Genomic DNA, 15,520 nt, shown 5'->3' with positions numbered 1-15,520 from the left:
ATGAAACAGTGATCATAGGAACTGTGACGGAATTTTCACAATAAATGGCATAAACAACATGTACTACCAAAACCCTGTAGCCATAGCTGGCTGCATGAGTCACTCCACAACAGCACGAGCATCAATCGGAGTATTATAATTTTTCAATGCACCTTTAAGATCAGCACACTAAATCAAAACACAGGCCATACTTTGTAGCGATCATCCGGAGCGAAGCATTTTATTTTAGGCCACTGAATAGCACTGGCAGCTAGGGGTGTACAACTCCTCTAGAGCAGTTTTGAGTGAATATCTCATAGGTAGTGACTCAAGTTTCAATTTATTGGCAACAGCATTCCAGACCCTGGGGGCATCAATACGCTGAACAACGCAAAAGATCCCTGGGGTTTTCTTTACGATGCTGCTCATGATCCACCCTAAGCTGCATCCACTGCACAAACGATGGCAGCAGTAGATGCGGATACCCTGATGATGCAGTGTGCGACCGTGGTCATCCCCAACAGACAATAACAACGTATAACGACGCAATGCCATGACCCGCAAGTACGAAGGAGACATCATCACAGCGATACACCCCTCTGCTCCTGATGCGGTTATCTGGCTTGACCACTTGAATGTGAAATTGTAGTTGTCCATCACAAATGTTTTTGTATAGATCGCGTGAATATAAATAAGGGTTGTCACGAAAATAAAAGTGCCAATTAGTTACTACTTCAGCACACCCGTGTGTTCGAGAGTAAACCCACAGCATTTACAATTTGTCGTCGTTGCTCTGTGTCTACATCAATTGAACGAAAGCAGACGTTGGTTTGACTTAAAGCTTTCGTGACTGCAGGAATTCATATTATTGGGTCTTTCAGTAAAGTCACGTAGATAGATTCAAAGAAAATAACAAAAAACTATGACGTTTCGATCGCAATACAAGCGGTCGTCTTCAGGAAAAGGGGGGTTAGCTTCCAAGGCAAACTGTTTATAAAAGTTTGAAATGGGCGTAGCCCAAATGTCAGCAGCTAATGATAATTATCAAGGCTACTGTAAATGTGATTCAGAGAGTTTAATGCAGCAGATGCGGTGCTGTATTTTTTTCGGAACCCAGATTTTTTTCGATGTAATAGATTGTTGTCGGACAGGAAACTGCTAATTTGGTAGTTCAATAATTTTTCTAAAATTGTAATCAATGGGGACAAAATTGAGAGAGGTCGGTAGTTATTTGGATGATCTTTAGGGCCCCCTTTGTGAAGTGGACGAACATAGGAATGTTTCCATTCTAGAGGTACTGATGCTTCTTTGATGGACAGGTTGAAAATATGGGCTATAGGTTTGTATATTAGGTGACCAACAGTTAGCAGAGCAAAGACGGGAATACTATCTGCTCCGGTAGAGGAGGACCCTTTGAGGTAGGACAGTTGTTTCAGAACATTACTTTCGTGGATTGGCTGGAAACTAAATTCTTTAATGTTTGGACAGGGGTGTAGGAATTTGCATGCGCAGGGGTGACTCCCAATACATTATCAAAAAGATCACCAGCTTCAGAAAAGTGAAGGTTAAAATTGTAAACTATTTATTGGGGCTCTGGAAAATATTCCCAATTTCAGTTAAGCTCAATGGGCAGATGATCTGTTTTGGATGCCTTTTCAATACATTTGATTGGGACGTAAGATAGGTTCAAAGAAAAGAGAAAAAACTACGACGTTTCGATCGCAACACAATCAATCGTCATCAGGAGAAAAAATAGCTAATTATACATAATTGTGTCTGTGTCTATAAATAATAAACAATTTCAACCGAGAAGATAGGTACAACTGAGCAATCTTTTCGATTTAAAGCTTTCGTGACTGCAGAGATTCATCTTCTTGGTTCTTTCGGTAAAGTCACGTATGTTTTATTTTTATTATTTTATTATTTCCATTCTACATGACTTTACCGAAAGAACCAAGACAACTGAGCAATCATTAGAAGGACGTTATCAACCAGTTTAAGTAATAATTGGCGATGATGTTCCCATCCTACCACCTTCCAATGTTAGTTGTGCTTTACGCCCATTTCAAACGTGCTTTCACAGGGTTCACACCAACACAGTCACGTTGCACGCCGACCCCTTGGTTGCGGCTCTGCGATCTCCCATTAACATGCTAATCTCTGGATTTGAAGCTTTCGTGACTGCAGGAATCCATACTCTTTGGTTCTTTCGGTAAAGTCACGTAGGTATAAAATAAAATAAATCACGACATTTCGGGCGCAACATAAGCGTCCGTCATCATGCTTTCCCACCTGATGTGTTGCGCCTTAAACGTCGTGATTTATTTTATTTTATACCTTCGTGACTTTACAAAAAGAACCAAAGAGTATGCTAATCTCTCTTTAACATGCTAATTTTCACCTGACAGCCCTTTGATTGGTGGGAAACCAACCACCGTCGGGTTGGCTGCCCACCAGTCTTTTTCTTGACTTGTCCAAAGCCTTTGATACAGTCGACCACAACACCCTGCTTAGTAAACAAAGTTGCCTCCGTTTCTCCAAACACGCAGTAGAATGGTTAAAAAATTACCTCTCTTCTCGCACCCAAACTGTATTCACAGATGGTTGGAGGTCAAACAGTGTTAAGATAACAAAAGGGGTTCCACAGGGTTCCATCCTCGGCCCCCTCTTGTTCTCTCTTTATGTCAATGACTTGGGCACTGACCTGGATCATTCCAGGGTAAATATTTTTGCAGATGACACGGTACTGATAACTACTGGCCGCTCTCCGGATGACGTGATTGCTTAGCTCCAGGGTGATTTCAAGAAACTATAACATCAGCTAGTTGCTATTAAACTAGTCCTGAATACCTCCAAAACCAAGGTGCTATGTGCTTCTCACCAGGACTAAAGCAGGAAGTTATTTTTCCCCAATTACATTCCTTAAATAATTATGAAATAGAGCAAGTCAAGATCTATAGGTATCTTTGGGTCATCCTGGATTCAAAACTGAATTTTGAAGCTCACAAATGTATTGCTGTGGTCGTCACATCTGATGATGATTGTTTGTGTTGCAATCGAAACATCGTGATTTAAATTATTTATTTTTATCTTTTATTTTCTTTACCTATGTGACTTTACCGAAAGAACCATGAATATGGATCCTTGCAGTCACGAAAACTTCAAATCTAGAATCACATTGATTATATTGGTAAAAAGACAAAAATAAAAATTGGTTTTCTGTATTGACACAAGCACTGCTTCCCCCTTAATGTTCCGTTTGGAATTGATAAAAGCTACCATACTGCCTCTACTTGATTACTGTGATATCGAATATAAATCAGCCCCCAGTACTGTACTGAAGAACCTTGACTCAATTTATCACTCGGCCTTAAGATTTGCATTGAACTGCCCATATAGGACTCACCACTGTGATCTCTACATTGGGTCAAACTTAACATCTCTTAATGTTCGACGGCTTGTGCACCAGATCTTATTTATTCACGATGTACTTACAAAAAAATCCGCACACTACCTGCTGGATCTCCTCTCTGTTTCGAAGAACAAATGTGACCTAAGGTCTGCGCTCATTTAGCTGCTTCACATTCCCTATTGCCGTACATATCCTGGAGGAAGGGCCTTTGCTACTGATGCCCCCAGGGTCTGGAATGCTATTGCTAATAAACTTCAACTTGAATAACTACCTATGAGATCTTCACTCAAAACTGCTCTAGAGGAGTTGTACACCCCGAGCTTGCCACTGCTATTCAGTGGCCTAAAATCAAATGTTTCGCTCCGGATGACCGCTGCAAAGTATGATCTTGTGTTTTGATTGAGTGTGCTGATCTTTAAAGGTGCATTGCAATTTTTTGATACTCCTACTGATGCTCCTCCTGTTGTGGAGTGCCTCATGCAGCCAGCTATGGCTAAAGGGTTTGGTGGTCCATGTTGTTTATGTCGTTTATTGTGAAATTTCGGTCACAGTTCCTATGATCACTGTTACATTGCTTTCATGGCTTTATTTTGGTGATTTCGAAAAGTGTATTGGTTTAGCCATGTTTGTTTGTTGTAGTACGGAGTTAGACTGATGGCTTTAATCTAAGTTGTCTTGTGGTTGTTGTTGTTGTTTGACTTGCATCCCACTGGGATTTTTGCACACAGCGTTGGTGTACGGTGCTTTTCTGGAAGATTTTTTCAGTTTTTTCCTGGATTTTTCTGTTTGCGCATAGTCACTTTAAGATGTTTTCTTGTTCATTTTTTTTTGTTGCGGTTGCACCCGATTCAAGAGCCGAATGGCTCACAGGGCTATACCAAATAAATGAAACTTAAAAAACTGAAAATTTCCCGAAAGACCCAAAAATATGAATTCCTGCAGTCACGAAAGCTTCAAGTCAACATCTACCTACGTGACTATTTTTTATTTTATTTTTCTACCCACGTGAATTTACCGAAAGTACCAAAGAGTATGGATTCCTGCAGTCACGAAAGCTTCAAATCAAGATTTTTACCGAAAGACCCAAGAATACAGACGTTGGCTGTCGTCCCATCGCATCGAATTATCGGTTAATATGAAAACCGATTCGCGAATCGATCCAGTTTCGTGACGTTGGCGCTCTCCCTATTAACCAATCACAGGAGGTGCGGTGACGCGCGTCACGAAGTTTGAAATCTCCAACGGTCGTCAGCTCCTGGGTTGGCCACTTGGCCTCCAGTCCGCGGTGCAACAAGTGGCGAGGGGGCCCCATCGAAGCACCTCGCCTCGTGTGAGGTGAGTTCACCTGTTTTGGTGACGCGTTCTCGGTAGGGCCAGGGCTGTCGTCATCCTGTGGACATTGTCATTTTTCGCGAAATCCGAGACGGCGTCTCTGAAGCTACGCAGCTGCTTCGCACCCACTCCGCCTTGTCGCTATTCGCTCTCCGCCTTCTATAACCCGCGCTGGCCGGCGTGGTTCTTTTGCGTTGTTTGTAACTTTCTGACCCGCCCCTACTGGACACCTGTGATAAAGAGCTTTATAGCTCGTCGGATTCCACAGCCTAAAGAAGGATTGTGTGGTGAAGTATGGTTCATAGGCCACGACCCGCGACGGTGTGAGGAGGCTCCACCTCGGGTCACACATAACCGTGTTGTAGCCGTGTTGTATCCGTGTTGTATCCGGGACATCGACTCGCGTTATTTAGAGGGCGAAAGATCTGTTACTGGAGTATGAGAGTAGCTGTCGAGGGCCTTGCCCTGCAACGCAATGCCCGATCAACAAATACCAAAGGAGACGCCACAGTCCGCTACTCCTGATGCCGATGTCTGGCTCGGCCAAACTTTTTCTACAATTGTACTGTCGTTGTTGCTCTGCATCATCATCACATCTACACGGCAACGTAGACTGGCGGCGTATTCTTAGCAGCGCTTCGTCTGTGAGTTATATTTGCTATACGCAGTTGTCTACAGAAGCATGTACATCCCGTTTCGTGAATCCACTGCCGGACGAGGGAGGAGGGGGCCTTCACATTCCTTGACCATATTCTTTGGTTCTTTCGGACCATACTTCACCACTAGGCGGGAGGAGAGACATGTCTAGATACAGACAGCGGGACAGAGGGACACATAAAGATCTGCAGAGAAATACAGAGAGATAGACCAGGAGACAAGACAAGGAGATACAAAAAGACAGGTAAAGGGAGACGTACAATGATACAGTAGAGACACAGTGTGAGTATAACATAGGAACAAGGGAACGAGTGAGATTGGGATGGTGATTGCCAAGTTATTGAATATCATGACACAAAGTGATTTTTGGGAGTGACGAATCAGATGTGGTGTTATTGACCTAAAGCTAAGAGGTGATTCTTGATATTGGTAAGTCTAGATTTGAAGCTTTCGTGACTGCAAGGAATCATCTTCTTAGGTTTTTTCGGTAAAGTCACGTAGGTCAAAATTTATTTATTTTCATTAATTTTGACCTACGTGACTTTACCGAAAAAACCTAAGAAGATTGGTAAGTCTGAAGGGATTGCAGAATTCAGGTTCTTATGAAGCTGTATGTATATTTTTTCATCGTTGTAGGATTCGTGTTTGTTGATATTGAGCTGTACAGGGACTCCCTCTACTTACGAACATTCGACTTACGAACTTTCAGAGATACGAACAAACCTGCCCGTATGTTCAATTGCTTTTTCGGACAGAGCGTCGTAAGTTCAACAATAGATGGCGGTGGTTGTTCACTGTCAAGCACTGGCTTGTTTTGAGTCTCAGGATCCAAATACTGAAAGGTTAACTAAGGTGTTGGCAGCTGTTCACGATACTATTGTCTACTATTTGGGTCTTACGGTAAAGTCACGTAGATGGATAAAAAAATCACGTTTTGATCGCAACACAAGCAATCGTCTTCAGGTGAAAGCATATACTGTATCATATTTCTCCTGCCTCAGCAGTTCGCCTGCTGTATTTTTCACCTGAAGATGATTGCTTGTGTTGCGATCGAAACGTGATTTTGAAAATTATTTTTCTATCTACGTGACTTTACCGAAATTCCTGCAGTCACGAAAGCTTTTAAGTCAAGATACTATTGTCCTGTTACAAGTTGATTTATGAAAAGAGAGCAACTGCGCAGACATCTCTTGGTAAGTTTTTCAAGAGAGTAGAGAGGAAACAGAAGCACCAGAGGGAACATCTGCAGAACATAAACAACCAGTGCCATCTACATCTGCAGAACATGAAGAACCAGTGGCATCTACAGTAGATTATAGCCATTCCCCGTGTTAACTGTACATGCTGTTCAACAGGTTTTGAATTGATAGGAGTAAAGTTGGGCTTACGAACAAATCAACTTACGAGCAGACCTCTAGAACCTAACTCGTTTGTAAGTAGAGGAGGCCCTGTATGTACAGTATGACTGGATCATTGCAGAATTTGGAGTTGTGGTGCATATTATCTGTGTCGCAGATCTTCGTGATCATAATGCAGGACTGCACATGTTTTAACATTGGCTGGACATTGACTGGATCTCATTCACATGTCGAGGAATCAGGTTTTTTATATTCGAAATTACTATAACCTCATGGTGGTATTCTTTGGGTCTTTCGGTGAAGCCACATAGATAGAAAAATCGTAAAAATATCACGACGTTTCGATCGCAACACACCTGATGACGATTGCTTGTGTTGCGATCAAAACGTCGTGATATTTTTTTATTATTTTTCTATCTACGTGGCTTTACCGAAAGACCCAATGAATATGAATTCCTGCAGTCACGAAAGCTTTAACTCATAGTGGTACTTTAGCGTGTGGCCCTAGGGAGCCACACTTACCACGTGGCCAGAAGCACGTAGCCTATCAAGTAAAAAATATTCCCTATACAGCAGAGTTCTTCTTTGCAAGGCCCACGTGCCACTGGCGGACCTTGGTGACCTTTAGTGCGGCCGCTGACATGCGGCCCACTACAATACACAAATGTGAAAACACCCCATCTGGCTGTCAAACCCAATAGTTTAAAAATTGTGGCGGCCCTCACACTGATGTCTTATTGGCAAAATTGCCCCCCTTCTGAATATTTGTGAAGAACATTGCCATATAGCCCTAGACCTTTTGGGCAAGGGCTGTTAGCGAGCACCTATGAAGACCAGCATGGTACATGAGGCTGGTATGATATAACAAAAAAAACATCCTTTTTTACACGAAGGGGTGGCCAGCACCATGCCCAGCTGCCTTGGTCCTGTTATAAGTTTCTGACCCATCGGATTCTTCCAATCTACAAACAGATTCTAATTCTTTATCCCCAGTAACGATGATACATCGTCGCTCCAGGTACTCATTCGACGCTGAGTCGACTTAGGAGAGAACCAGTTCAGATAATCACCACTGATGTTGTCCGTGATGAGAATCAAACACGGGTGACTGGGTTCGCAGCGCACTAACCGCTGCAATACTGCTCCCTACACACCTGAAGACGTACAGTACAAAATACTAAATGTAGACAAAACATTTATGTATTTAAAAATATACTTCATCAATATGTAATATGTATTTATGTTATTTACATTGAACAACATTTATATTTATTATGCTTATATTTAGTAAATAATTCGTATTTTGTAATGTACGTCTTCAAGCGTGTCATTGCCCACATGCTTCCGTTCACGTGGTACGTGGTATGGGATTTTTGCACACCGCGTTGGTATACGGTGCTTTTTCTGCAATATTTTGCTGTCTTTTCTTGGATTTTCTGTTTGCACTCAATCACATAATCACTTTAAGATGTTTTTTGTTCATGTTTTTGTTTGTTGCGGTTGCACCCGATTCAAGAGCCGAATGGCTCACAGGGCTATACCTAATAAATGAACTTGAAATGAACTTGAACGTCTGTCGCCCTAGGGCCACGCACTAAAGAACCACCGTGAGGTTCCCGAGCCACAACCTTTTATATAAAATGGGGAAAAAGGGAAGGAATGACTGGATGCCAAGTGAACCCTACATAAATCCAAGAAAGTGAAAATATAGCATTTTGATTATCCTAAGTACGTCTGAACATTTGTTATCATGCACAATGTATTACTGATATTGTGCAGAGCTCTCAGTTACAAAAAATCACGCCGGTCTTTTGCAACTGGTCTCAGCCCACATACAGTGAGGTGGGAAATGCTGTGCAAGCATTGCATTGTATTGAAAGATTGTCATAAAGCATTTTCATTTTTTTGTGCTCGAACAGATGGCTCCTAAAAGGTACGTTTCAAGTGCAGCAAACATCACATCATCATCATCCTGTTTGGCAACCACTTCTGACACGTCAATGAAGATGCAACGCAAGTCCATGGGTTTTCCGCACTCTCCGGTGCTCGTCGGTAACTTCACTGAAGAGCTGTGCCAATTGGATAGCTTCTCCAGTGCAATTGCGCACACAACGTGCCAAAGTGGAGACCAAATTCCCATGGAAAATGCAAAGCCGCAAGCCAAGCAGCCACGAAGACGATCAACGCTGTCTCAGGCCTTTCTGAACAGCAAGAAAAGGAGGTCTATCAAGTCCGAATTCACCGGCAACAGCAGCATTGAGACTCGGGATGAACAAATTATAAAGGTGGATGGGTTGCAAGCAAGGGAATTGTGGGATACCCAATTCAGAGGAATGATTTCCCCAAAGGTCATCGTCAATATGCCTTTGAAAAACCCATGCCGCAGACTGTCCAATGTAAAGAGGATAGAAGCATTACCATTCGTCCCTTTGGAGAATGTTGAGGAAGCAGCACCAAATTGTGATGCAAATATGTTGCTGTGTCGTGAATTTAATGCCAAGCCTCTGCCTGATATTGATGAAGCCCTGAGGCTGATTTCTGGAAGAACTGAACAGGTAGAAAATTGTTTAATTTCACCTGCATTGGTGGACTTAGTTCCCAGTCCACTTGTGGTCCCCAGTCCACCCGTGCACCTGGTCCCCACACAGAGAACACCACGCGTCTTGAGAAGCCGACCAGCCATTGCTTCTCGGACAGGGGCTGTCCCTCTTGCTCCCCCACAGAGCCCGCCACGACCACCACGGCCGGCACAGCAGCGAGTGGCGCAGAAAATTGTGGCCAAAAGCAACCCTGACAAGGCTACAATAAAGTCGAACCGCTCCAGACAACTCCAGATGACGAGAAACCCCTCCACTCCACCGCAGAATAATTCTGGAGCCAAGATGCAGCAAGAAAGACCGACGTCTGAAGAGGACCGCAGGTAACGTGTGATGAGCAGTATAAGTTTGTGACACAATGCCACTGCGTGAAGATCTTGATATTGATTCCCATGTTGGAAAATGTATTTTTCCTGCATCAAATATTGGTGCAGATCTGAGAAGTTATGTGTTTTTGCTAATTTGGCAATATGTGAATCTGGCCGTAGTCGGATAAGACAGGTGAGGCTTGCTTGGTGTCTCGGCTACAGTATTGCCATGTCGGCACAGCAGGCACTCTGAGATCCGAATTGGAGCAGCCACCGATTGTTACACCAGTGGACTGCATACACAACGGTTTAGGGTTGTGCAGGCCCACGTTTCCGCATTTCCGAATTCCCCACGGGATATGCGCACGGGGATTGCATAAATTTCCGAAAGAATGTGCGAATGATACAGAGTAGCCTTAAGTCTGCTATCACTCTGACACAGCTGCATGCAAGGATAGTGCCCCCATGTTTGTAGGTGTTTGAGCAGTTGTATGTCTTTGTATTCTCTCTTGGAGTTGTTGCGTTTTGTAGTTGTGTTTGAGAGGTTTTTATGTATGTAGTTATGTTAGCGCACTTTTTGTGATTGTGGTAAAAAACTTATTTTAGCAGATAAGGCTCTTTTTCAGAAGTGACCTGGCTATAAATGATAGCCCAATTAAGTGGATTATCATGTGGACATATTTCGCAGCCAAATACTCCCAATGCATGTTTATAAAAGTGGAGGGTAAAACCAGAGGATATGGAGAAAAATTCACGTGATCACAGGGGGAACATGCAAACTCAATGCTGTATACAGGTGGAGGGATCGAACCCACAGCCTCCTGTATACCAGGCAAGGAAGTTAACATCTCACCACTGCGATTTGAGTGACTTATGGTTGTGGTTGTCAACATTTAGCAGCAGCAGCTCCTGTTGCCAACAAATGTTGAGTCAATTTGAGAGCGGTGGACACTCGCATAATAAACAAGGGTGTCCACCTCGTCAGATGTGAAGTTAGCTCTTCTCCCTGAAGAGATTTAGTGTCCATTAAAATTGACTCCAAAATCCCCGTTGAAGCCGATTGGCTGGTGGATTGATGAAGTCACCCAAAGCATTGGCTGTCAAACAGTCCGTGTTTGTGAAACAGTTGCGAAGCGGCTGTTAACTTCGCTTTTCTCACTACGAATTTGAAAAAAGGTTTTTCCTAACGTGGAAAAGTGGCGTTTTTTTCCACGTTAGGAAAAACCGCCACTTTTTTCAAATGTTCTTGCTGTGGATTTCACACCTGATGATGATTGCTTGTGTTTCAGTCGAAACGTCGTGATAATTTTTATTGTTTCATATTAATATTTTTTTTTATTATTTCCCTTCTACGTGACTTTACCGAAAGAACCAAGAATATGTACATTATTCTATTCGAGAATTACATATTTTGGTTTAACATTTGACAAACACTTTTCAGGGTATATGGATAAATAGGGTATTGAAGTTACAACTGAAACAATTTTGTGGCATCATCTGGGGCAGGTCTCTGCTAATGTTAAAAAGACACGAGGATACTCTGTTCCACTAAATGTAATGTTCAAATGCTTGATTATGTACAATTACAATTTTTTTCTAATGCAAAATAATATCTTAATTCTGCACATTCTTCCTAAAGCTGTCTGCTTTGTAATCAGGAGTCACAAGTAATTTGCATCCATGTATTTTACAATAATAATGAAATATATATTTAATAATACATTATCATATCCTTATGTTATTAATTGGAAGGTGGCAGCTATGAGGTGATGTCCGCAATAAGGGTTACCATAGTATACGTGTCGTACACACATGGCTTGTTGTTCTTCCCCCACACATCTGATTTTCACGGTTGGCTACGTATGGTGTGAAAAAAAGTTCAATATACATTAGGGTTGGTAATGGGCTGGCAGGTGTGTGGTTTTTCCATGATCCGAGGCAGCCCGTGTCCAACACATGAACCCACTTGTAAGCGTTGCTGCAGCATCATCAAGGTGTTGTGTGTTTCTTGCCGCAGACTGCAACTCAATGGCTGGCTCCTCACTCAAAGGAAGTCTTACCGACGACCCCCCATGTCGGAGGAGGCCCCCATCACCAGGGTTTCGGCACGAAAGATGGCGGGCTTGACTCGGAAATAAACAAGATGCCCGTTAACGTAAAGTATATGGGTGCGTTTTAAATGCAATGCTTTTGCAAACGCATTTATTTTAAATCCAGCGAAGAGTTGATTATGGGAACAAAATTCTACAAGTTTGTGTTGTTTGTTTAAAACTCCAGTGATTATTTGTACGATATATAAATATACATGTAATAAATTCAACCCCCCAAGTACTATTTGGGGCCGTAACTCAAGACTAATATGTTGTCTGTGGTGCTTTTTTACTCTCCTTTTGCCATCCCTTGCACAGTTGTGCATACATTAGAATATTTCAATAAATGTAAATAATCCATTCTTGCACGATTATCATAATCATGAGAATCGATTTTAGTTAATTCATGGATCATTACATGCAAAAATAAAAGCTTAACACTTTTCATGCAACTGACAATTACATTAATCGTTTTAGCATTTTAGTTTGTAGTCTTCTTCGAGCAGTCTTTAGAAACTGTTTTAGTTTTACTCTGTGACTGCTATAGCCATGTCCGCAGGTTGTGGGAAAACTATTCATAAAGGTTTTTGGGTAAGATCGCGTTATTTATAAATGTGTCATAACCTGCCACCACCCAAAACGGCCAATCAGTAAAAATGTGTCGTGTTGACAAAAGACAAATAGTTCACTACTTTAGCCCACTGGTGTGTTGAAGAGTGAATCTACAACATTTAGAATTTTTGAATCCGACGTTTCGCTGGTAATTACATCCAGCATCATGGGGCAATTTGCCAGAATAGTGAAGCCCTCCACCTGCTCCCGGTCTTAAATAGAGCAGCAGGTTGATGTCATCATTTAACCCAATCAGATGCAGAGCTCAGGTGGAGAGGGGGGGGTATTTTAATTATATAATAGATTAGTAATCAGTTAATTGTTATGATTAGTAATCGGTTCTAGATTAGTAATTAGTTGTAATGTGTATTGTTTAATAACTGAACCCAATTACTATACCCGAGGGGGGGGGGGGGTTATTGTAATCATATAGAGTAAAACCTTGGATTGCGAGCATAATTCGTTCCGGAAACGTGTTCGTAATCCAAAGCACTCGTATATCAAAGCGAATTTCCCCATAAGAAATAATGGAAACTCAGATGATTAGTTCCACAACCCAAAAATACTGTATTCATATAAAAATTAATACAAAATACCTTTTTAAATTTGTATTATTTAAATGTAATATAAAGTAATCAAATGTATTAATTACATTTAATCGTGGCTGGTGTGAGGGAGAGGAGAGGAGGAGGGGGCCATTGTTGCAGTACAGTTACTAAAGAACAGTCACTACACTTGGACACAAAATAGAAAAATGCCTTGCGCACACACACGTGGTCACAACACTATAGTTAACAGTATACGCTCACACGGATGTCGACGATCCGAGTGAGGCACGCCGACTGAGACCGAGCATGGGAGACGATTACCCACAATCCCGCGGCGAGAGAGAGAAGAACCATTGGCTCAGTTGTAATCACATGATGCTCGGCAGACAGCGTATACTGTACGTAGTACAGTACTCGTATTGCAAGACCTCGCTCGGTTATCAAATTAATATTTATTTTAAAAATGTGCTCAATTTGCAAAGCACTCGCAGACCAAGTTACTCGCAATCCAAGGTTTTACTGTACTACGTTAGTAATCAGTTAATTAGCATGTGTTTCCCCTATAAGGAATTGTAATATCTATTTTTAATAATACGCTTCCAGGCCGCACTAAGCCTGTAGCTGTTAGAGCGATTACAGTTATATGTATTTCTCTCAATTTCAATGGAATCTCTAATTAGTCTTGGCCAGTAATAATGTGTTTATACTCTTTGTTTCTTTTGGTAAAGTCATGTAGGTAGAAAAAATACAATCATTTTCCACTTCCATGGTGAATTTGATGGATGGGTGTATGGAATTGATGTGGTTGAAAAATTGGTTCAGTGCTAGCTGGCCATGTGGCCAGATGACGAAAGTGTCATCTACGTATCTCTTCCACAGGGAAGGACGTAGGGTGGATGTCAGGATGGCATCTGTTTCAAATTTCTCCATGAAAACATTTGCTACCACTGGTGATAATGGAGAATCCATAGGGGTACCTTCATTTTGTTTGTAGAATGTACCATTCCAAATGAAGTAAGTGTTGTTGGTAAGGCAGTGCCTCACCAAAGTTGGTACATCAGGATTCAGTCCCTGTTGGACCAAGTCTTCAATGATTGCTATGGTGTCAGGTACAGGTACCTCGGTGAACAGAGAGGCTACATCGAAGCTGACAAGCAAATCATCTGGAGACAGTGAAATGTCCTTGATTAGAGAAACCAAGTGAGCTGAGTTAAGTACTGCTGAGGTGGGTGGCCTCTGCATTAACGGGCTGGGGTCTCACTAACATGGCCACCTCTGCTCCCTTAGCCTCGATGTATCGATGGTTCTGGCTGTGTGATGGGCTGTGTGTCTCACTGGTGCAACCACCGTTGCGGTGGTTCTCTTGCGATGACGCACTTGCCTCTCACAGCGCCGCAGCTTGTGTTACACATAGACATGACATTAACGTGTTAATCCCCCTAATCTCTCTGCCTAATCTCTCCCATCAACATCGGCGATGGAAGCTCATTTCATGCTAATCTCTCTCCCTAATCTCTCCCATGAACACAACTGACGTGCTTGCGTGCGGGGATGGAATTCCTTTCCAGCTCAGAACCCGCCTGCTTGCCCTTCGCCACATATATAACCTCTTGTTGTAACAGCTCTCTCGCTGTGTTCTTCCTGGCTCAGCAGTTCCACTGCTGGATTATTTTTTCTGCCTGAGGACGACCACTTGTGTTGCAATCGAAACGTTGTGATATATTATTTTTTATTTTATTTTTTCTACCTATGTGACTTGACCGAAAGAACCAAAGAGTATGGATTCCTGCAGTCACGAAAGCTTCAAATTCAAATCAAGATTGAAATAATTAGTTTTACACAACACTTCAAGGTTATCAAAATCAATTGAGTGGCCTTGTTGGCAAGCATGTTCTGCCACTGCCAACAGCTGTGTTTGAGATCATTTAATATTTCTTTGGTGTTCTTTTAGTCTTACGCTGATGTTATATCCCGTCTGTCCAATATAGCATCTGCCACATAAGCAATTAACCGTTATACACCTTCTGTTTATATTTTAGGTAATTCGTCTTTAGTACAAGATACTAGTTTTTGAATTTTGTGTACTGTACCAAATCTTAGTTTAATGTTTTGCTTTTGCAAAACACAGGCTAATTTGTCAGTTACTCCTGAGATATGGTATTTTAATTGTTTTAATAATCTGATCACTTTCAGGAGTGTTGCTTTGCGATCGTGATTTGGCATTCAGTGCTCTGTTAATTTGAGCATTATTGTAGCCATTCTGTCATAGTGCTTCTTTAACATGTTTAATCTCTCTCACTAGACTCTCACCATCTGACACTGTTTTAGCCCAATGTATGAGCGTCTTGATAAAGAGAGGCTTTCTGAGCTGGGTGATGTGAATCTGTATTCAGATAGGCATCAGTGTGTGTTCCCTTTCGGTAAACGCTGTGTTATTTTGCCATTTAGGCCATGTCCAAGCAAAATATCTAGGAAAGGGAATGTGTTATTCACCTCCGTTTCTATGGTGAACTTGATGGCCGGGTTTTGTGCATTTCGATGATTTAGAAAATCATTAAGGTGTATCTTTACAACCAAAGTGCCATCAACATATCTAAACCAAAAAGATGGTTTTAATGTACTTGAGG

General features: G+C 42.0%; 1 protein-coding gene across 1 annotated transcript; it reads left to right on the top strand.

The window, feature by feature from the left end:
• The first annotated feature begins 4,665 nt into the window (after positions 1-4,665).
• Positions 4,666-11,914, top strand: LOC144937518 (uncharacterized). Its single transcript, XM_078864762.1, has 3 exons — positions 4,666-4,726; positions 8,658-9,658; positions 11,661-11,914. Exons 2-3 carry the CDS (start codon positions 8,658-8,660, stop codon positions 11,779-11,781), a joined length of 1,122 nt encoding a protein of 373 aa, XP_078720888.1. The 5' UTR covers positions 4,666-4,726; the 3' UTR covers positions 11,782-11,914.
• Positions 11,915-15,520: the final 3,606 nt, after the last annotated feature.

The sequence above is a fragment of the Lampetra fluviatilis genome, chromosome 19, assembly GCF_964198595.1.
Source record: "Lampetra fluviatilis chromosome 19, kcLamFluv1.1, whole genome shotgun sequence".
Classification (NCBI taxonomy): Eukaryota; Metazoa; Chordata; class Hyperoartia; order Petromyzontiformes; family Petromyzontidae; genus Lampetra; species Lampetra fluviatilis.
The sequence above is the reverse complement of the archived record's forward strand: the minus strand, read 5'-3'. Positions and strand labels throughout refer to the sequence as shown.

Excerpts from the sequence above, each read along its gene's own strand:
- LOC144937518 (XM_078864762.1), top strand. The coding sequence starts at position 8,658 with ATGGCTCCTAAAAGGTACGTTTCAAGTGCAGCAAACATCACATCATCA. Across the intron at positions 9,659-11,660 it reads ACGTCTGAAGAGGACCGCAG|ACTGCAACTCAATGGCTGGC; the intron begins GTAACGTGTGAT and ends TTCTTGCCGCAG.